The sequence below is a fragment of the Gavia stellata genome, chromosome 32 (assembly GCF_030936135.1).
Source record: "Gavia stellata isolate bGavSte3 chromosome 32, bGavSte3.hap2, whole genome shotgun sequence".
NCBI lineage: Eukaryota > Metazoa > Chordata > Aves > Gaviiformes > Gaviidae > Gavia > Gavia stellata.
This window is the reverse complement of record NC_082625.1, coordinates 5425790-5448616: the sequence shown is the minus strand read 5'-3', so window position 1 is coordinate 5448616 and position 22827 is coordinate 5425790. Positions and strand designations below refer to the sequence as shown.

Here is a 22827-nt window from a genome sequence, read left to right as displayed (position 1 = left end):
GAGCCCATAAATAACCCCTCGTTGGGGTTTGGTTTTTTTTTTTCTGTAGCAATTTAACTTGAAGCGGGTTTGCAGAGAGAGGCCGCAGAAAGAGAACAAATGCAGGGATGGGGTTGTATTTTCGTTTGCTTTTTAGACAGCGATATACTTGGGAAAGCTTCTCTGCTGCAGGAAGGCAGGGATGGTGCTGGCCCCGGGCCGGTCCCTCCCCAGCCCATCGCTCCAGGTCCAGCTCCGAGTGGGGAGGACACAGCGTCCTAGGGAAGGGAGACAACTCAGGGAGGCAGTGGGGGAAAAATCCAGAGGAGCGGCTCAAGGGGAAGCACTGGTTAAAAATTTGGGGGTTTTTTTTCAGTTCATAATTAAGGAAAGTCCCATCTGGGGGGGGGGTGCAGGATGCTAACTCAGCAAGTCTGCTGAGCCAGGGACTCTGCTGGGTTGTAGCTCAGGAGGAGAAATTCATCACACAGAACCACCTGATGCAAAAGAATCATTTTCCAGGCTGACAACATAAACCAGCAACATTTTAAAGTGGCAGTATCAAAGTGGATACCTTTTTCTGAAAAGCACTGGAAAAAACACATGTAACGCTGAGTCGCTTCTGGTTTTGTTTGTTGGGGAAAGCCCAAAATAGGAGCAAGAAAGTGACTTTGGAGGGTGCGCAGGGGAACTATGATGAGAAACACAAGTTCTGGAGAACTGGGGCTTGTCTTCACTCGAAAGTTAAATTCACACCCAACCTCAGCCTTCGTTAAAAGCAAAATGGCTTATTCCCAGGTAGATCCAGGCATGGGCAACTCCTGGGACATCGAAGCAGGCAGGTAGAGGTCCCGGAGCAAACACCTCCTGCGCCCAGGGCACAGCTCCCACGCCCCGGCAAGGCGCCCGGACCTCACGCCGCTTCTTAACGACTTGTTCCTGGCAGTCCCGTTTGCTTGCAGCAGGCCAGGGGCTCCAAGGACGGCCATCGGCCACAAAAACAGCCTCGAAGGCGGCCCAAGGTTTTCCAGGAATGACTACTGATGTACAGTGTGGCTGGAGGCATTTTTAGAAGAACCTCAAGCCATTTGCTGCTTTCACCTAATCTGACATTTTCCAGAAAGAAGGAAATTCTGCATGACTCTGAGCTCAACCCCCTTTTTAAAAAAATTATATATATATATATATATATACACACACACACTTTTTTTTCCCCTTAAAAAAGCAAATGCCCAATTCACGCCTATGCGCACACATGGCAACATCAGCGCTTTCATTCCCGAAGGCAGATCTGACGCGGGCGCCCGCCCAGTCGACAGCCCCTGCGGTTGCTTGACTAAGCTGCGGGACAAACTGGAGCGGTGGCACCCGAGGGTGACACGAAGCGACTTACCTATGTTGCTCTCAGCACCTCTCCTGCGAGGATTGTTGGGGTAAGAAAAATACTGAGACCCCCCTTTCACCCCGGTGGGGGAAAGCGTGCTCGGACTCGCGATTCCCATTTCGCTGGGCAGGAAACCAGTCTGCAAACAAGAAGACAGAGAAGCCCTTCCATGTAATTACGCTGGAAAACCACCGCGCTCGCTGGGAGAGAACAGAGCCGCCTTGAGCCGCCTTCACACGAGGGGAAAAAAAAAAAGACAAGCCAAAGGGCCAGAAGGAAAAACAAATACGTAAATATGGGGGTAGCGGTGGGGTAGTATATGTGCAATTAGAAAAGGGTCTTTCAAGCTATGTTTTCCTGCTGGAGCCCTGCAAGGAACCTCTTTACAAACCAAGGCTGCAAATTAGCAGGTGCCGTTGCGGAGAGCATCGCGGTCCCACGCTCACCTTGCTGCCCGCGAGCGCAGGATGAGACCCTGCTGATGGTTTTTATCGGCCCAGCCTGCTGAAGGCAAAGAGGAGGCCGACCGTCAGGCCGAGGGGCTCGTTACGCAGCGCTCCCCGCCTGCCTCGCCAGCCTGCCCGCAAATCCCAGGAGTCGGAAGCATCTGCTGGAGGCAGCGAGCCGTGCCCGCATGGGGGCAAACGGACTTACTCGGGACAAAACTCTTCCCTCCCCGCCTCCGAGGTTTTCCAGCAAGGGATCACAGTTTCTGATGTGCTCAGTGCTTTGGTGCCTGCGGGGCACACACCTGATGGGCACAGGGTGCCCACCCATCCTCAAAAGGCACATCCGACCCAACGGCCCCACGCTGCCCCTCGCCACGCCGTCAGGGGCCCGGCCAGGGCAGAGGACAGATACAGCGCTCACCCACCGGCAAACCCGAGACCCCCCAGGCTGTCACATCTCTCGACCGCACCTAAACCGACCGCAAGAGACAGGAGAGGTTACAGAGCCAGTGCCCCATCTGACTGTGCCTCTCCCAGTCCCCCCCCGGCCGTAAAACCCAGCCCCAGGTGCCAGCACTGACAGTTTCTCTCCCATCCCCAGCGCTGCGCAGCCAGATCCATCGTGGACGATGCAGCGGAGCTGCAACGCCTCTGCTGGGGTTGGTTTTCTCGTCCACTTTATCAGGGAAAAGTCAAATCCCTCTTTCTAAAAAGAGGAAACTCCTCCCTCGTGTTTATCCCAGCTGACCTTGGGCACTCTGGGAAGCAGCGTGGAGCCGGAGCCCAGGGTGCTCACTGGCTCCCGGGATGGAGCAAGCGTGCCCTTGCTCCAGGAACATGCCTGCCGGCGTCACCCCTTTCACCTCGGGAAAAAGTTAAATGTATTGACATGGAATTTAAGAGGGCTGGCAAAGGGCCTTTAAGTAACAAAAGCTTAATTTTGACCCATCTTCCGAGGGCAACACGTTGAAATAAAGGAGGATTTCAGGCTTTTGAGAAACTGGAAAGAAAAACCCACTGCTTTTAAACTCCATCTCCTCCAGAAAGGGGTCGGGGAGGGAAAGAGGAGCTCATGTATTCACAGCTGGTGAAATTCCTGCAATCTGTTCCACCGGTCATATTACCTTTGCGCTGAAGCCGCTACGCGCCACGGAGCAGCGCGGCCAAGGAAAGCAAGCGGCACGGCACCCTGGAGGAGATCCCAGAAGGCTGAGTCGCTGCTGCCCGGCTCCTCCAGCAAGTACCTCCAGAGATTTTAAGGCAATTTCCCAGAGAAAAGGATTTTCTTCCCCTTCCCTTTCCCTGGGGATGCCTCCAGCGGTGGCGAAAGGTTAAAAGAGAGGGGAGCTGCAGCTCTTCCCCGGAGGAGGGCATTTTGGGGAGGAACACACTCCCCATCCAGGGCATCTGCCACTGGACAATTTTCCAGTGCTTTTCAAAAAGAAAAAAAAAAACAGGTCAACCCCCCCCAAACGTGGAGCCAGAAGCAACAACTGTTCTGGGGGCCACAGCGAGCGTGCAGACGGTCCCGCTCGCCTCCCGCCGCCCCGCACAAGAGGGGTTTTGTCTCCCCTCCACATCAAACGGGCTCCATCTCCCGCTCTGCCACCCGATCCGGACCCGCGCGCCCGCGCCAGGGCCTCTCCCAGCCCGCGGCACCATTTGCCCACCCCGTTTCTGTTACCTTATATCTCCCCCTCCTCCATGAAACCCCAGCAAAACCATAACATTAAAAAGCAAGGGTTGGCATCTGTCCCATTTTTATTTTAGCAGCTTCAGTGGTAAATTAAATCCACTCTGGCACAGACAGCCAGCACAGCTGTTTCAGCAAAGGAAACATCCTCAGTTCAGAGAAGAGGAAATTATGACAAATTTGTGTAAAATTAAAACATGTAATATGTGTGTGTGTGTACATGTAGAAAATAAAAAGCTGTCCAGCCAAAAGCTGCTCCCTTGAATAAAATGGTGGGACTGTTTCCCCGGGGCCATGCTCGGGCACTGACGGGGCAGTTGCAGCAACACATCAAAGCGGAGGTGCTCGCTCCTTCCCGAAAAACTATTTCTGGACGCCAGTGGCAGCAGGCTAGATTATCTCCGGGCTGGCTGACTGCGTTCCTGGGTTCTGATTTACCCCTCTGGTATTCCCCACGGGAAGCATATTTTTCCCCAGGGCACAGCCCTGGTCCTCCCGCCGGGGTTCACACGGGGTGACCCAACGGGGCAGGGTTGTTGCTGCGAGGAGCAGCTCTGCCGTGCCGTGTCCCTCCCTGATTGTGGAGATGAGCATCTGCCGCAGGTCCTGCATCGACAGAACCACCGTAAGACCAAAACATCGCCTAATATCCACCGAGATGATGCTACAACAGCAGAGAAACCATCTCGGGGACTCTCCCTCCCCTTAAGTGGCGAGCAGGGGGACACGGGGATGCTGGCAGGGGTACAGGGGGTGCTGGCCGGGGAGGGTGAGCGTGCAGCACCAGGCGCGGTGCTTGGAGGTAAAGTGAGAGCCCCGAGGCAGGCAGCCGGAGGGAGAAGGTGCCTCCCTGAGCGCTCCTCTGCCCACGGCCACCCCGTCACAAGGAAAGGTGTTGCTTGGATCCGACTTACTGAAACTCCCTTCGAGGGCAGTGTTGGCTAAGTCATATCTGATTAAATACAAATCAGCTAGAAACAGGATTAACAATAATAAAATAAGTGAGCCTGAAGAGGTTTTGAAAAGAACCGAGAAGCTGTTACAACCTCATTTCCTAAATTCTGACAACTCTTCTGAGCCAGCAACGCACGCGCGTATAAACCACCGACACTTAACAGACGTTTCTGAGCAGAGCAGAGGCTTTCCAGGACCTCGTGCAGAGAAGCGAGATGCAAGCCGCCAGGTTCCTTTTCATTCCTGGGCTCTCACCCCTAGCAGCTTAGCCAATAAATGAAGCAAAAAATCTCAATGCATTTTATCGTTACCTGGTTTAGTCCTGGCATCCCTGTGTCTCTTCCAAATGCGGAGTACGAGGCTCTTTCACTGCTCTTCCCTACAGCGGAGAAAAGAAAAGACAACGATTTGTGTAAGAGGGAAGGGGAGGTTTTGCACGCAGCCCCGCGTGCCCACCCTCCCGGGGCGTCCCGCCGAGATGTGGAGCCCGCTCTCGTAAGACAGCTTCCTCCGTCCGTCTGCAGAGGTAACGGCCTCCCATAATAGCTTGCTGCTAGAACAGAAGCTTTTTTTAAGTTCACGGACAGCAGGGCTCGGCTGGTCCATAAACAGCAAAACCCCAAAACTGCAGCGACGCAGGGAAGTGCTTGTGGCCATGGAAACTGGCAGCATCAGACCAGAGCAAAAAAATCCCTCCAGACATATTAAAAAAAGCCAGCCAGATTTGGCAGAGGCAGTGACAGAGCAAACCGAAAGCCAGGCATGAGTGACCAGACTCTGCGGGCGCTTCCCATACAATAGGAAGCACAATTCCAGCGCACGCTGAGCAGCGGCGTGTGGAGCTGAGCTCCCGCTCCGTACGGCGCAGGGATTACCTTCTTCCCCTTTCCTGGTGGAGATTCAACTTTCCAAAACCCCATCCAGACCTAAAGAGCAAGCCTTCAATAGAAAAGCGTTTCCTTCCTTTCCAAGCCCTCTCCGTTAGGTCCCACCGGGCAGGTTCCACCGGGAGCGCGGGGCTCCTCGCAGCCGGCGCATACCTGCCGACCGGGATGCTGCACGGGAGCAGCCCCGCGCGAGCCGAGCCCACGTGCCCCGGCGCTGCCGGGTGAACTTTAGCACCCAGCGACGTCTTTTATCAAACATGCTCAACCTCACCCTGCCCACACGCTGCTGAAAATAGTGTTTTCAAGGCGGGGGGGAGGAAAGAAACCCAACACACATGGTGAAATGTTTCCATTCCGAAATGTCCTTGCAGTCTCTTCCCTCACAGTCACCACCCCGGAGCACGCCGTGGTCCCTGGCAAACAGCACCCATGGGTGCCAGGGCAGCGTCGCAGCCCCGGGGAAGGACTCCAGGCCAGGAAGAAAGGGAATAGCTCTATGCTGTGCCTGGGGCAGCTAGCAGCACAACAGTCCGCTTTGGGGTTTCCTCCCCACACAAAGGAAAATTAGACATTTTTCTAGTAGGGAACAGGCACTTTTTCATTAAAAAAAAAAATAAAAAAAAGAAAAACTGGAGTGAAAATATACAAAGAATTTTTCCCTGCTGTTAATTACAGCCTGTCAATGGTGCCACCAGAGAAAAAAGGGTGAGGGAAGAGGGAAACGGGAGATGATGATCAAAAAGCCTTTGAACCCAGGGCAGGACGGCCCCGCTCCGGCAGCTGCCGCACGCCTGCGCCGGGGCCTCTGCCCAGATGTGGCCGAGCGGCCCCGGGCTCTGCCAGCCCCCTCCCTCTGCAAAAGCCCTTCCCCGAAAAGCGGCGATCGCATCCTGCCCCTGGTCTGGCTTAGCAAGCAAAATTGGGAGGGGGAGGATTTTGCCAATCTGCTTAACCTAAAGCCGTCACCGAAGGCTGCTAAGAGGCAGGTTAATGCACTGGGGCGACGTTCGTGCCGGCAGGCAGCTCCACACACGGTTGAGAGGTTTCGGGGAGCAGATGAAGGGCGAGGGAGAGCAAATTTCCCCAAACCAGCCCCCCCTGAAGCACAGTGAGATGGGAAGAGAGAGGGGGCTGCTCAGTTTTGCAAGCTTACCGTGGGGACCTTGAGCTCAATCCAAAATTTGGGTGGGTTTCCCCACTACAACCCCCAAAACAGAGACACACACCCCAATTCCCAATGGTGCCGGGGGTCACAGTACGGCACACCAGCATCCCACCGCCCCTCACCTCCAGCGACAGCCGGACGCACCGGGCGCCGCTGCCGTTTCGTTTCAGAGGCTTAAACGTTAAGTAAACAAAGGTCAAAATGTCAGAGGACGGATCTCCTAAATGACCTAATTTTTAAAAGAGCTTAGCAGCTCTATTTGCCGCAGCGCCGGCAACGTTACACAAATAACTCAACAGGTTGTGGCATCGGGCGGATGGTGATTACTCCTACACCAGAGGAAAACCAGGGTAACGCCACGCTAGTTTATCTGGTCAGCAACGGCCAGGCCTCCCGTCTGATAATACGCCGCCGCTTCCACGCCTGGCTTGCGTGGCGAAACGCTGAGCCAAACGCCTCTGCCGTCACCAGATAACCTCGGAGGCTGAACCGCAGGGCTCCCGGCACGCACGCGGGAAGGCGAAGGACTGCGACCCAGGGCCAGCTCTGCGCCGTACTGCTCCAAATCCCCGCCGCCTTCACCTGATGGTCGGGTCTTTCATGCCTCGCTCGGTTCACGCGGGACAGCAAGCGTGCCTGGTACCAGCAATCTGCTGCACGCTTGGATCAGCGGGCGTCTGGCGGGATGGGGGAAATTGGGGAAGGGAGGGCAGCCCCCGGCCAGCGCCAGCCCCTGCACTCTCCTTCGGCATCACATAAAAAGAAGAAAAAGCAGCAAAAACCTCAGCAGGAGAAATTTTACATTTTAATTGTCTAGGAAAACAAGGCAGAAGGAAGAATGGGAAGTTTTTCTGGATCGGGATGTATCTAGCCTATTGAAATAAAAAAAGTCCACAAGCTGGACAAGAAAAAGCTGAACTTGCCAGCAGAAGGTGCTGTTTCTGCTGCCGGGGAGATGCCAGCCGGCACAGGCGGCAAACCTGGCTGCGCTGGGACGCGCCCCTTCGGGATTTGCCCCTTCGCAGCCGCAGCCCAGGGGCACCGACCAGAAAAGGTGGTGAAAGCCCAGGACCACAGCAAGGACCGGGATGGAGGCAGGTCTTGGCAGAAAACGCCAGGAATTTCCCCAAACACCATCTCGCTCCCAACCGAATTACTGAAATCCCGCGGACGGGTGTTAAGGGATCTTGGGGGGGCGAGATAAAAAAAAGAATCAGAAGATACTGGGAATAAATCCCTTGAATGGGAAAGGGGTTTCCCTTGGAAATCCTATCTTTTGGATTTACGTCTGCAAATTTTAGCTTGCAGAGGTGAAGCACGGTGGAAGGCGCCGTGGGCAAGGTGCATCCAGAAACCAGCTGGGAGCATTTAGTATTTCCAGCTTTCTATGGCATTGCTTCACTGCGAGTCCTGGCATCCCCCTCGTACCTCTTCCACCCCTGCCAGCTCCTTCCCTTGCCCCTCACCAGCCCGCGCTGCCTTCAACCCTGCCTAAGAAGCCATTTCCCAACCTCTCTCCTCTCCCCAGCATGTTCTCTCTTGCAGGATCCGGCTGTGCCGGGCTCAGACGAAGCCTCCCCCGGGTCCGCCTTCACCCTGCCTTTTGCAGAGAAAACCCCACGCACCGTTCGCGCTCTTCTCCTCCCAAAGGCAGATTTGCTCCCGGGCTCGGAGACAAGGTGGCAGAATAAAAACTCTTTCCCGAGGTTGTCCCCAGCTCCAGCAGCGGCAGGGTTTGGCCTCGGCACCCGGGACCATGGCAGCAGCTCACCTCCACCAGAGCAAGCCACGCTTTTAAGTAAACTTGCCGTTTTGCCGTTTCTCTCCCCAAGACAAGCCCTACTCACAGACGTGTAAAAATAAGCCAAGAAAAGGCAATTCAACACCTCCTACGGCTTTTGCCAGGGCTCCCGCCAGCCCGCGGGGAGTTCGCACCGGTGCCCCCACATCGCCCCGTCCCCGCGCTCCAAAACGGAGCCCCGGTGCAGTGCCCGGCACCCACTGCTCCGGCCACGGCACAGCCACCCACCGCGTGTCTCCCCCCAGCCCCGTGCCGGTAATTCCATTAGAGTTACGGCCTGGGGGAAAAGGGGAGGAAAAACACAGCTGGGGATTAAAAGGGGGGAGAAAAAAAGAAATGTTAAAAAACCAGGAGCTGCGACAAACCCTGTCCATGGGCAGATTAAAACCATTGTCCAGGAAGAACCCAATCCACAACAGCTCACAATACACGTAAGATTAGAAACACTCCTCTGAAAAGAAGCTAATTACTAGAAATAATTACTAGAAAGAAATCTGTTATGGCTTATCAGTTTCACCGCTGTTTAAGCAATCCCCCCCGCCTGCCCCCACTGAAGACGAATGGTAAGAGAGTGGCAGATTTTGAACATTGGTGATTTAAAACAAACAGAAAAACCCTCCTCACCCTCTGGGACGAGCCGGTTCGTCACCACGCTGCGTCCTGGCACCACCCAGGCAGCCAGGCATGGTCCCTGTCACCTCTCCCCGCCCCGAGGTGGGGATGCTCAGAGCTCACCAGGACGTCACTCATCGTCCAGGGAGAAGCACCAAGGGCTCAAAGCTTGAAAACTCGGAGGAGGGAGCGATGGAGCTCGCAGGCATTGCTGCTGCACCCTGCTCATGGGGTTCAGCGACTCCCGCCTGGCAGCCCGGGGTGATTTTTACCCAGAGCACTGATGGTATTTCCATTCCGGGACTTACTTTCTTTTTTCTTTTTTTAAATTGCAGTTATACTGTCCAGCGCAACACCGGCCAGAGCTCTCCGCCCAGTCAGTCTTGCAGACAGCTCTGATTTTTCCCATCACCTTGCGGAGCGGAAGCCGTGGCAGGGAGGGAACCTGGCTTCAGAAAGCATCCGACTGAAGATTGCCCTCACACCGTCCCCTTCAAAAAGTGCATGAGCGGCGTCACCCGCAGCTCTCGGGGAGCCCTGAGGGCAGGGGAAGGCCAGCTCTGGGAGCAGCACCCGCGGGTCCTGCTGTCAGCGCAGCCCCTCTCCTGCTCTGTGGTCAAGGTGCCTCCCAAAACCAAGGTCCCGTTGTGCCCAATGCTATACCTTCATCTAAAGAACACCCATAAGCCCCAAATACCACATCTGTGTGTCCCAGCTGAACAGAAATCAGCACTTTTCCTTTCAAAGCACGCGACGTCAATTCAAACTGGTTTTGGACTAGGCGATCTGCAGGGCCGTCATCCCAGAGTGGGTCGGACTGGGGCTGCCCGCCGATGAGCAGGCAGGCAACCCTCCCTCCGGCCGCCAGCGCCGGTGCCTCCCGCTGCCGGGACCGCTGCCTGCTTGCAGGAAACGACAGGAACGCTGCCCTTCTGGGATTTAAATCTGTCCGGTACTTTGCACCAGAGCTTTCTGCTCCCCCAGCGTGGGCTGTTGAAGCATCTTCCTCCTCCGCAGGAGCTGAGCAGCCCCCCCACACCGCTCGTGGGAGGGGGACCCTGGGTGGGGACGAGGGCCGGGCTGGCGTGACGGCACAAGGGACCTGCCTGCGCAGGCAGGCAGAACAAGAGGCAGGGATGCAGCCTCACGGGGGTTTTGGGGATGTGCTGGCAGTGCCCTGCTCCCCCCGAACTCAGACCCGCTTTTCCTTCTCCCCTGGGATGTGCAAAGCCCTCCAGCCCTGCCCTTCTCATGGAGTTTGCTGCCCTGGCACTCCTCTCAATTTTCCACCCCCCTCGTTAAATAGACCTGAAACCAATGCTCTGTGTGCTCCTTCCGTGCACGATCGCCGCTGCTCGCAAGCCAGACCCACCTGCAGCCAGAGCCTCCCTGGCCAGCCCTGCAAAGCCACCTCCCGTGCCGGGACACAGCGGGAAGAAATCTGGATGAACAAGCTTGCACGTTCCACTGCTCCTTTATCCAAACGGCCGCTATAGCCTGCAGTTCCCAAATCTCTCTCCTCGCACCCCTGCTCATGTCAGATCAGTTTGTGAGTGGTAAAACGGCTCATGCGGGAAGGGGAGCACCCGGCTGCACCCCTGCTCCTCCTCCTGCACACCATGGCCGCAAAATGCCGTCAGCCTTCAGGGGCTGGTGAAGTCTCCACCCTCGAAAGGACGCGACCGCTGCTTCAAAGCTCAGGCTGGCAGGAGTTCCCCAGCCCACCAAAGGCTGGTGAGAGTGGAGACTCCTTTCCATTTGCTGGATGCATGTGGAAAACACAGCCAAAAAATCAGTTTAGCCAAAAAAATCCATTTCTCCAACAAGTGCTGCCTGGCCAGCAGCATCCCTTCGCTGCGGGAAGGATGCTTGTTGTCCCTAAGGCACATCGTTAGGGGACGGCTGGCTGCAGCCCGCCTCTGGGACACCGCACTGACTCCAGAAACGCGAAAGCTGGCGGACACGGGTTCCCAGAGGAGGCCAGCACCAACCGAGCAGCGGCCGGCAGAGACCAGCGCTCAGAGCCCGTGCCAACGGGGGAAGCCGACGTCCACGTTTTCCTTCTGGGGCCCTTTCAGCTCAGCCTCCCTCTCTAGCTGGCCAAGCCCATCATTTCCAGCACAGATCATGTTCCTCCTGAAATGTTTCTTCCAGCAGTTTCTGATCGTCCTTGAAGAAATAGAGGTCGAGTGGGAAAAAGATACAAACGCTGATTTTGGAGAAGGGCTTTGATGATAGTCTCATACACTTTCTGTCCACCCAGTACCACTGGACGCGTCCATCCTAATCTGCTCCTTCCATTTCCTCACATTTTAAAATTCACCAGTTCCACACAATTGCCCCGTTAGCGCGAGCTTGCCCGGCCCGCCGCCCCTGGGGGGGACCTTGCTGGAAACCAGCGACCGGCAGCGGAAGCGACACATCTCCAAAAGTCACCTTTCCCTCCCACTTCACCACTGCTTTTACACTATCGTATGCAAAAGCGTATTTTTTTTTTTCTGCTCTCCTTTCTCTCCCCTTGCACTTATCGTTTTGCCACTTGAGAAGTTTTCAGAAGCAGCTTAGTAAAGAGGAAGAGAAAATCCCACCTGTGGTCTTCCTCCCGTCCATCCTTCTCAGCACACGAGCACAGAGGCAAAGCAAAACTTATTTATGTATTTTAGAACCAGCTCCGGAATTGCTGTTTTCTACTTTAACCACATTCAATTTTAGGAACAAAAGCGACTTTGAAATGTGAGGAGCCCCCCACCCCTCCTGGCTGCTCTCTCCCGGCCTCCCCAGCTCCTATTTTGGCGGTGGAGCTCTTGGTGCTGCACCCAACCACCCCGTCCGCTGGCCGAGACCTTGCGCCAGCACGGGGAGATGCAGCCGCGGAGGGCACTCGAGCCTCGGGCACGGTGTGGCCGCTGTCCTGCCGGCGACGAGGCCACAGCTCACCCTCCACTGAGGAGAGGGCCGTGGAAATCACCCACCGCGGCAGCAGAGGCTCCGGCTCCACGTGCTGGGGACCGGTTGGGCTCGCAGCCTTGCCGGGGTGTGCCGCGGCGCTTGCCAAAGACTAGGAGCCCTGTCTTTGAGAGGAAGCCAAACGCGTCTTCCCTGCACACATCAAAGAGGAAACCTCCGTGTTCCTCCCCGGGCAGCTCCTTCTTGGCTGGAAACTCTCAAGGCTGCCTTGGCCCAAGGTGTGGGAGGGGTTGGGATGGGTGCCCCCCCCACACACCCCCAAGAAACCCTGCTGAACTGCGTCAAGGCTCCCCCACCTTATTAAGAAACATCTCTTCTGCTTTGCTTCCATCCTCCTGGGGCAGAAAATGAGAAGGAATAACTGCCCTTGCACAGGGACGGGGGGAGCTGCTCGGAAACGCTCTTCCACACCTGCGCAGGACCCCCGAGGGGCAATTAAACATCATGTCCCCCCCCGAGAGCAAGAGGAGAGAAAGGGGGAACAGAGCTGAGAGTGAGCCCCTCACCCCAGACCCGAGCCAGGAGGAGCAAACGCGTGGCTGCTCGCTTCCCAGCACGACCCCGCTCCTCTCTTCCTCTTTCTGACCAGCTCTGCAGGAGGAACCTCCTATGGTGGTGGGGATTTTCTGTTTCAAACACAATTCCCTCTTCTAACCCCACCCTTCAAACCACGAGCAAGCACCGCTAGCTGCGGGGCCCTGCCCTGACACAGCTCCTTCCACGCTCGCTGGAGGGTTTTAACCACCACTGCATGGGCAGAGGTGGGGAGGACTAACCCCAATTCCTGACCTAATGTCATTAGAGCTCTCTAAGCCCTTCAGGATGGATATTTTCTGCTCTTAATCTCTCCTCCCACCCCCGAGCTGGGAGGGGTAACTGGGTAAATTGTCGCACGCATCCGGTCACGCACGATCACCGTCTCCGGCGCAGCAGGTGGGGCCGGGGCCACGCGGCACTCGCCGGTCCCGGTGAGCTCCTCGTGCTGCCCAGTTGCAGCAGGGGATGGGGGAGCCAGACGGGGCTGCTGGAGCCTTGCAGGACACAGGAAGAGGCTCTCCGAACCCCACCGCAGCGAGGGGGAGCACCTCCAGCTCCCCACGGAGACTGCACCGCCCTGGAGCTGCGAGGCTGGAAAGCAAAGCAGCCACGAGCCTGTTGCAAGACGTTAACAATGAGCTGTGTCTTTTCTCCCCCTCTCTTTTCCACCCTTGATTACCAGCTCCCAAGAGCAAATTCAGCCCATCCCGTGCCAGCGTGGCAGGCATCAATCTCCGCTATTGCCTCTGGGTGCTACTGTAAAGCAGGGAAAAATAATCACGCACATAAAACGCTGCGGCTGTCATGCACGTCAGGCACTGACGAGACCCTCCGGACAGCAGCTCCTTTAACAACAGCTTTGAGAACACCTTCTGGAGCGGGTCCGTCGTGGGGAACGGCAACGCCGGCCAGCGCTAATGCTCCCACTGCCACATGCCGTTCTGCGCTAGACTTCCCCTGCTTTGACCACACACCCGCCAGGCAGCTGAAGGGCACTTACCCACTAGTCCAGCTCCCAGGAATGGTGAAGAAGATATGCTGTTGTGAGACGGCAGGTCCCTGTGCTCGCCGTAGTGGGGGCCTTCGCCATAGCTCTGCTGAAGCAACACGGAAGAGTTACTGCCAAGCGTGTGGGGATGCCGAGCCAAATGCCATAACGCCAAGGCTGTCGGAGCTCAGTCTCTCCCACAGCAGGAAGGGTCAAGTCAAAGGCTTTGCGTAAAAAGGGCAGAGAAATGATCTTATCCTCGCGGCAAGAGAGAGCAGGGCAGCGCAGCCACGAGGCCGCAGCATTTGGAGGGGATATGGCACCAAAGCAGAGACATACGGGGGGTTTGCCCCATGCTGGCAGCTCTCAGGCTGTCTCTGCCTTCGCCCAGCAGCTCAGCACCCACCAGGTGAGGTGAGAGGCAGGCAGCCCCCTCCCCGAGCCAGGGGGGCGAAGGGGCGAGGAGGCAGCCTATAAAAATGAGAAATGACACCACGGCGCCTGCTCCGCCACTGACCTAAGGGAAGGAAAGGTGCCATTGCAAAAATGAATCACACAAACCCATTAAAACATGAGCATCTGTCAAAATAACACCATTTCAATTAAGTTAATGCCTTTTCTCTCTTCCCCTCCTCAGGCCCCAGTTACACGCTGTCGCAGCCTTGACTCCTTCCCTGCAAAACCCTTCCCGTGCTCTCCATCCCCGCCGAGGGCACCTCGCCTGGCCGGCGTGGTAGATCCCCCCCAAAAGCAAGCCCCAGTCGGCCCATCGGGCTCCCAAAACCGCGCACGGTGGGCGCCCAGCAAGCTTTGCCGAAGGTGAGACCCCTCGACCCGCCTTGGCCGCAACCCCATTTGGGGACTTCTCCCAGCCTGCGGCGAGGAGCACCCCCTCTCCCCACGCCAAAGCCGAGCGCAGGGAGGGGAGAAGCCTGAGCAGCCGCGCGGCGCCCACGCGGGGTGCAGGAGTGGGAGAGGGTTTTGGAGGAGAAACCTTCTCCAGGGGGACCTCAAGGCAGCAAAGCACAGGGAGATGGGGATGGGGGGGGCCTCTCCCTGCTGTCGCCCCCGCAGGGTTAACAGAACCAATGTCCAAAACGGGGCACGAAAAGCTGTTCCAGGGTTAGACCCAACCTGGGCACAAACGCACGCGCTGAGAAACTGTGGTAAAGCCCCCGTTTATTTTGGTTGGAGCTCGGTGTTTGTGCGTCATCCTTACCCTTCCTTGGTCAAACGTGGAGCTGTTTTGATCTCCCGTTCCCCAGGAACCTGATCCCGGTCTTTCATCCAAACCTACCGAAAAACAGGAAGAACAAAGGTTACTCTTGCTTTATCAGCAAAGCCTCAAAGGTGTTCTCGCAAAATTAACTCTTCCTTCTACAAACAAAACAATATTTTCATTAATAAACCACTTCCACTTGGCGTGACCGATCCCCCCCTCTCCCTCCTCACCTTCCCACTGCAGCTGGGAGTTTATTCCACAAACTTCAAAGCAAATCCCACCACAGCCTGGAAACGCTTCAAAACACGGGACAGTGGGAAGAGGAGAAACAAGTATTTTAACTCGCTTTATTCCAGATAGCGCCCACGAACCTCTCCTCCCTGGAGACTGATGGTGAAGATGACTATGAATAAAAAACTCATTGCACCCATCCCAATGCTCCAGCGGGACCCAGTTTTTGTCCACGGTGCTGCTAGGTCACAGCCAAGCTCTGTTCAAACAGAGCGCCCAGACCTGAAAGAGCCTCAGATGGACTGCCAGGGGTACGACGTTACCTGTGGCTTAGTCACATTTGTTCAAGGGCATTTGTTATTTAAGCCCCCTCGTGCCCCCGCAGAGCAAGGTGCGCTGTCAACACGGGGCCGATCAGAGCACGCTCCCGTCCATCTCACTTTTAGCTCTCCCAAGCGTATCCTTGGCAAAGGGGATTTGACCCAAAACGGCAAGGGACCAAACAGGAAGGTTTCGCAACGTGCCTGCGCACAGATCGCGGTAGGAAATCATCTCCTTTCATCGTCTGCCAGGTCCACCCAGGCTGCGCCTCTTGGGCTACCAGCACACGCGGCACCCAGGGGAGATGGCAAACGTCCACCGGGACAAAAAATGCCCAGGGAGTCGCATCAGCAAAAGCTCTCGCAGTGCAAGCTGACACCATGACTGCACGGAAGAAACCTTTCCTGGCAGCCCAGCCTCGACTCGACTCGGCAACAGGATTTCTGACTGTGCTGGTCCATCTCTTCCGCGCCGGTGGGTGACCAGGGGTCGGTGAGCAGCAGTCAGCGTCTCCCCATGCAAAGGCTCGGGGAGGTAAAGCCGGGGATTTGAGAAGGGGCCAGGCAGGGCAGGGGCATCGTCCTGCTCTGAGGCCGGGCTTTGGAGATGCTCCGCAGGTACCGCGAGCTCAGCTGGGGCGAACAGGGAGAAATCCCGGATCTGCAGGAGGCTGAGCAGTGCCGATGGCACCAGCCAGAGCCACCTCTCCGCCTCGTCCCGCGGAATATACCCCAACCCCAGCGCGGGGGGCATATGGCCACACTCGCCATGGGGAGGCACGAGAAACCTCTTGCAGCGGCTCCCGGTCACCCCCAGTGCCAGGGGCCCCGGGGGCTCTCTGGGAACCCCCTCCACACCGGCTCCCCCAACGCCAGCGAAGCGCCAACAGCCGAGGTGCCGGCAGGGCCTCCCGGGAGATTTTCTCTCGGGAGCAGAGACCTGCTCGCAGCAGCGGTGACAGCGGAGGTGCAAGACGGCGGCAGGGCCGGGAGTGCGTGCGGGAGCAAGGACACGGGGGGGGCAGGGCTGCAGGGCGCACTCCAATTTCATTTTAGCAAAGCTGATTATTATGGCAAACACGCCGTGCATTTGTCTCCTCCGCTCCCCTTACTGTTCATTTAACCAGAAACTTCTTTCAAATTACATCCTTCTATTTCTGTGCCTTTGTGTTAATCATTTCCCCAGAGAATTGGTGTTTAATTGCTGTCTAATTTGCATAATTATGCATATTAATCTCCACACCTAATGAATATTCATAATTCTCATTTAGATTTTGTTTTCTAATCAAAAATTTCCAGTGTGATTACTGTGCAGAGCAGGGATAAGCCTCTAATAATACCTTGGATACTAGGGAGAATTACTGCCAATTCTCCCACCTCCTACTTCCTAGAATAAACTTTTGCTTTGCTAATGTGTTTTTCTAAAGCAATTCATCTGCATACCCTGCAAACACCAACGGAGGCAGAAATGCTCCTTCTATTCATTTTGCTTTCATGGGTGTTTTTAAAGCTCCCCAACGGTCAGGGCGAAGACACGCGCAGGAACTGCAGCCTCAGACATCCTTGGCAAACTCGCCCCTTTGCGCTGGAAGGACGAGGACCGCGGCACTAACCGGGCTTTGGCTGCGGCCGGTGCCCCCACGAAGCGCCTCGGGACCCCCCGAGGCAGAGGGGAAACCGAGGCACAGGGGTCTCGACTCCCACGCCCGCCCCTGCACCGTGCAGGAAGGGTGTTTGTGGGTGCCAGGTCACCCCACCCTCCCGCAGAGCCACCCCGTCCTGTCTCTAACCCACCCCACGGCAGAGGAGTGTGCCCAGGCCAGGGTGCGCCCGGAGAGGACGCTCGGTGGGGCAGGCTGGGGGGGTGCTCTGGAGGGATCTCGGGTGCCTGGAAGCCCAAGATGATTTTTTTGCCAAAATTCCTGAAAAATAAAAATAAACATCACTGCCAGGCCTCCCCAAGGAAGGAGGGAAGCAGAGGTGGCGAGTGGTACGGGTGACAAAAGCTGAAGCCAAGAGGCTAACACGACCCTAAGACGCAGAGAAACCCTCTGCGCAAGCTACTTCCACGCTGCGGTGCCACCAGCGTGCCCCGGAGCGGGGTCAAAACCGCACCAGGTGCTCCGACGGCACGCATGCACCACGGCAGGCTGCTCTCCCAGAGCACCTGCGAGCCCCGGGCACCCCTCTTTCCCCATCATCGCTCCTGGGGAGACGCGGAGCTGGGGGCACGCAGCCCCCCACCACCCTCCCCATGCCAGCCGAGCACGAGCCAGGAGGGAAACACCGACCTCACCCATGGGCTCTGCAGCATGCAGCCGGGCTGCAGGCACAGCGGTGGCCAGATCCTGCAACAGCAAACCCCCTCGGGAAACCCAAAAGGCCTTTTTTTTCCCTCCAGGCACTGGCGTTCACGTGGTCGCGCGGCTGCCAAGGTGAAGCGAGGTTAGTGTTCTCCCACCCGAGCGGCAAAGAAAGCGGCACACGGCTCTGGAAGCAGTCCCAAAGGCTCAACCGCCTCCGAACGTGCCCGCGCCGACATGCCGCTGCGGAGCCGGCCCACTGTCTGATGCCTGCTGGAAAAAAAGGTCTCACGCCTTGCCCAAGCTGCAGTCGCCGGCATGAAAGGTGCCAGCAAAAATCTCCCATTTTCAGCCTGCAGGTGTTTTAAGGATTCAGGGATTTCTGGGATGAAGCCAGGAAAAAACAGACTGCCCTCTTTCGACTTCTGGCATCTGTCCTACATTCAATGCCAACCTGCTCTTCCCTCCCTTCCTATCGGAGTAAACGTGTCTAAAATTGGGCAGCAAACGCCCTCTGCCAACCCTGCGAAAACCCAAAGTTTGGCCAAAGACAGGCGCTTCTGGAGAAGCCCCCATCAGCCGGCTTCTGCTCCACTCACACCACCAAATCCCCGAAGACTGTGCCACCACCGAACGTGGTCACGCTTCCCCCAGCCCGCGGTGCTCACCGGCGGTTGCCCTCGAGCGCGGCCTTTCCGCAGGCACCGAGCAGCCCGGCTCGACCCGAATGGAGGAAGAGGAAGGAGCAGAAGATGGGGAAGGCTGGGGTGAGAAGGACACTGCCCAGGCAGCCCCACGCTGGCAGCCCCGGGGCTCTCCCCGAGCGCTCGCCCAAGGGTGCCCGAGCATCGCACCCGGACCCTTTCGTCCCAGCAGCTCGGGAGGTGAGGCCAGGTGCCCGGGGCACGGTCAGAAGCACCTTGGGGCACCCGGCGATATGTTTCCTGCCTACGAGCATTGTCCACGTGCTGCCAGACTCCCCCGGGGTGAGACGGAGATCCCGCAGGCATCCCCCTCGCCCCCCAACTCTGCCTCACCCCCAGGCAGATTTCCTGCGTTGAAGCACGCACAGTCACGGGCAAAAAAAAAAAATAAATATAAATCCAAGTCACCAACCAAGATCATGTCAAAACTCACGTGGCACGGAGCTGAATTACGTTTGCACAAGCGAGCTTAATGCTGGCACATCCCAGCTTTTGAGTGCTCGGCTTTGCAACATTTACAACGCTCTTCCAGCGCAGGGCGTGTGCGCAGTTTCAGAGACGCCCACATGTGCACGCAGCTGTCGGGAGCCAACTTTATTTTAAAATCAACCCATTTTCCAACTAACCAAGTTAAGGCACACTTTCCAATTCAAAAAAGACAAAAATAGGAACTACCTCCTCTCTCCATTAATATAGTTATTAAAAAGCGTACAGATTAATTGTGCATTTTAATAACCCTGAGCATGAATATTCATAACACATTTCTTGCTCATGTTCTAATTAAAACATACTAATAGAATAAGATGTAGCTGTCAGACAGTAATTTTTTTTTCCCTTACGATTTTTGTGCCGCAGCTAAGAGCTGATAGACAAGAACCGTCCTAAGCTCTCAGCATGGATAAAAATAATTTATCCACAGTCAGACTCAGCAAAAAAGCCCTTCACCCGATAACGAGCCACAGTAAAAGGCTACGCACAAGTTACCGGGAGCCCTTCCCCACCCAGGAGGAACGAAACCACTTTAAGCATGCAACTCTCAAACAAGAAAAGGCGTTAAGGGTTTCCTTAGGGTTTTCTGCCCCATCCCCAGGTCCCAGCAGCCACTTACGGTCTCTCCTGCTCTGATCCCAGCCTGCGGCTTCCAGCCCTCACCCGCAGGGTGCCCGGAGCCGAAAACACCGCAGCAAGAGATGCCGCCCTGGTTTCAATAACCCGAGTCCCTGCAGCCAGCTGGGCACGCGTGCTGGCCCTCGAGCCAGCCGTGAGCCCCGAGATGTTCCGTAGCTCTGAAACCCCCGATCCCAGCACGGCACCGGGACACGGCTTGGGAGGGAGTGTGGCTTCGGTGCCAGCCCCGGCTCTGCCCACCCGGAGACGGCCAAGAAGGTCTCCCCGACGTACGGCCTTTGCATTCACGCCAAGGTCTTTCAAAACAAGCTCAATCCCTAATGATTCCTTTGCAAGCAAAGCTCAAGGGGTGGGCAGCCGCCCCTCTGGACCCGGAGGACGTGCGGGGATGCAGAGCAGGACATTGTGCTCCTGAGACCTCTCAGACACCGTTTGCGCAGCAAGATCCAGAGTTTTTGCTCTTGAATCCTGCACCAAGGGACACATGGAGGAGAACATGCGCTGCTGCAAAGCTGCGGTCCAGCAGGCTCAAATCACAGAATCACTAAGGTTGGAAAAGACCTTTAAGACCATCAAGTCCAACCATCAACCCAACCCCACCATGCCCACTAAACCATGTCCCACAGTGCCACATCCACACATTCCTTGAACCCCTCCAGTGATGGTGACTCCACCACCTCCCTGGGCAGCCCATTCCAGTGCTTCACCACTCTCTCAGGAAAGAAATTTTTCCTAATATCCAGCCTAAACCTCCCCTGGCACAACTTGAGGCCATTTCCTCTTGTCCTGTCTCAATGACTCAAAGGCACCTCGTTTTCAGTGTCAGGAGGAGGATGCAGCGAGGGGACGGTCACGGCAGCCCCACAGGTGACGGTGGGGGACAGCACCGGGGATGCTGCGCTGCTCGAGCTGTGGCTGAGCGATTCCCTCCCCCAGGCTGCCCCTGCCTCCGCAATCTGCCAGCATCAAAGCACTCTCCCTAATCTGATTCCCATCAAAATGACTAGGCTAGGCTTTTTTTTTTTTTTTCTTTAAAGTCTATTAAAAATATTTAGGCCAAGCCCTTCATGTGGCTGGCCAAGGTTCAGGAGCAGCCGCAGCTGCCATGACGATGGCATCTTCCATCGCCAAGGGTCTACCAACCACAAGATGCCTGCTACGAGGCTTTGAAATCCGGGCGGGAAATTCAGCTCTGCAGCCGCAGCAGTGCCCGTGGGCCGGAGCAGGACGGGGATGTGGTGGCAGCTGGGAATAAAAACCCGACAGCCAGCAGCCCACCACGTTTGTGTTAGGAATACACTTAAACCTCTGCTAGCCCCCAAGCCGCCCCAGAAGCAGCGTGGGGGACCCCGCGCCCCACCTGCCTCCGTCGGAGGTGGGACAGCACAAGCCACCACGGTTAGAGACACCGGTGCCACCGTAATTTGATTTGAAACAGGGGTGACAGAAGGCTGCTTGGTAAACACTTCCAAATTAAGCGGCTTTGTGTCCTAATCACTCTGGCGATCAGCCTCTCAGCAAAATCTCTGCTAAAAGGGATTTGAAATCAATAAAATTAGTCGACTAGTAATTAGCTTTAGTCCCAGTCAAACTAGCAAAGTTGTTTTTCCCGGCGAGAGTTGGCTCTATGGACCCGCACACCACCGCCCGGCGAGGAAAAACCCACTGACGCATCTCGGCACCCAGGCACCCCCTCGGAAAGGCCCCTGGGTGCAGGCAGAGCTCCTGCAAGGGGAAAAGCGGGTGCTGGGAGCGGCCACCACCTCTGCCTGTTTATTTACCAGCCCCGTCCACCCCCGAATAGGAAAAAACAGCTGTGAATGGAAGGCAGCCGGTAGCTGTTTACAGGACGTCGATTGTGGATGGGACTATACAATTTGTTCACTTCCTTTTCCCGGCGCACGACAAAACAATTTAAAAAAAAAAAAAAAAAAAGGTTAAAAAAAAAAAATCCCCCAAAAGTGAGTGGTGCCAAACACCTGGAGGGCAGCACAGGGTCCCCGGCAATGCCACCCTGGAGGTCCCTGCTCACGGGGCAGATGGGGAGTCCTCGCCCCAGGTAAGGGAGCGCCGTTTCATCCCCTCCACTGCCTCGAAATTTGAGGCTGGACCAAAGCTGGCTGGCCAAGACAGCAAGACTCAGCTTTTCTTCTGCCTGGGGAGAAAGAAAGTATTTTGGTGGATCTCGCTTGAGAGTGGGCGGTTTTGTGCCTTGACCGCACAGCCCCTGCTGCGCTGCTGGTAGCCGCAGCCTGGCCGGTCCTGGGGGAGGGATGCAGCGTGGCCGGACGCAGGATGGGACGGCTCCAACGAAGACAACCTCTTGCCGGGATGTGCTCCCCCAAGCCCACAATTTGAGGAGCGTGGGGGTGATCCCTGAGGATGAGCACTGCTGTGTAACTGCCCCCCAGACGGCGAGCTGCCAGCCCTGACCGGAGGGACCCAAAGCCACCGTGTCATGCCCCAAGGAGGGGATGGAGCCCTGCTACCCAAGAAGCTCGCAGCTCCCCAGGACCCACCTCGGTCCTGTCCCCTGCTCCTCCGTGCTGCCGCTTCCCGACCCATCCAGGAGGAGCAAGTGGGCCCGGCGGCAGACGCAGATGCTCCCGACCACGACAGTCCGGTGAAGCGGAGGGCTGCGATGCCGTCCTCCACATCAGGCACTTGAAGGGGGGACACACAACTGCGCCGACACGTTAAACCAAGGTCATCTCGGAGCCCGCTAACACAGATCCCTAGAAGATTTATGGGGCAGACTCTGCCCATTTATCTTTGTGATGATGAATGTACTGAGAATTCAAAGCCAAGACACGCACATCCACCCCACACGGGCCCCTGCGCCCCTGTCCCCAGGGAAGCGCCCGCTGCCGCCTCCCCCCTCCCCAAATGCGCACTCAGGGATAATTTTTGACTTAAAAAAAGCTGATGCCACCACTTCGGTGATCGTTAATTCCTCCGCTTAGCATCTGCTCTGGCATCTCCTGCACCGTATTCTGGTTCAGCAGTTTCTGCACAGTCCACACTCAGAGCTGGGTTTTAGGAAATGTTTGGGGCTGGGGAAAGATGGGAGCAGTACCAGGCAGAGAGTGGGGAAAAATGATCCAGTCCCCATTGGCTTTGGATGAGGGATGAGTACGGAGAGAAATTAAATCTACAGCCAACACCAAAAAAAGCCAGAAAGAAGGGAAAAAGAGCCAAAGAAGTACTTTAGTTACTCCCTGTCTTTTGGAAGCTGGTCTGGGAGATGATGCACACGGCGTTTCAAAACGAAGCTGCATTCACAGCTTCTGCTGTGGGTCAGGACACGGCTTCGCTCAAACGTCACAGCCCAGGGGCGGCCGCAACCGCTCTCAAAGGACGGGGGGCAGGCTCCAAGGCAGCTCCCGGGCTGGTCTCGGGGGTGCTGGGGTGACATCCCAGAAATGCCCCAGAAGAGAAAAATAAGTGCATGCAACAGTGCCCAGCACAGGAACGAGGAAGGTTTGGGGGGGGGGAAGAAAACC

The 22827-nt window shown here is 56.4% G+C and overlaps 1 protein-coding gene across 11 annotated transcripts in view; it reads right to left on the bottom strand.

The window, feature by feature from the left end:
• Positions 1–22827, bottom strand: part of TCF3 (transcription factor 3) — an 81972-nt gene that overhangs the window by 24828 nt on the left and 34317 nt on the right. For 10 of the 11 annotated variants that reach the window (XM_059831817.1, XM_059831820.1, XM_059831821.1 and 7 more), the window contains 4 exons: positions 14636–14709; positions 13429–13525; positions 4771–4838; positions 1373–1502 (listed from right to left, as the gene is read on the bottom strand). In XM_059831817.1, coding sequence (XP_059687800.1) covers positions 1373–1502; positions 4771–4838; positions 13429–13525; positions 14636–14709 — 369 coding nt within the window. The remainder of the gene's footprint in view (positions 1–1372; positions 1503–4770; positions 4839–13428; positions 13526–14635; positions 14710–22827) is intronic. The other variant, XM_059831818.1, reaches the window with a different exon arrangement.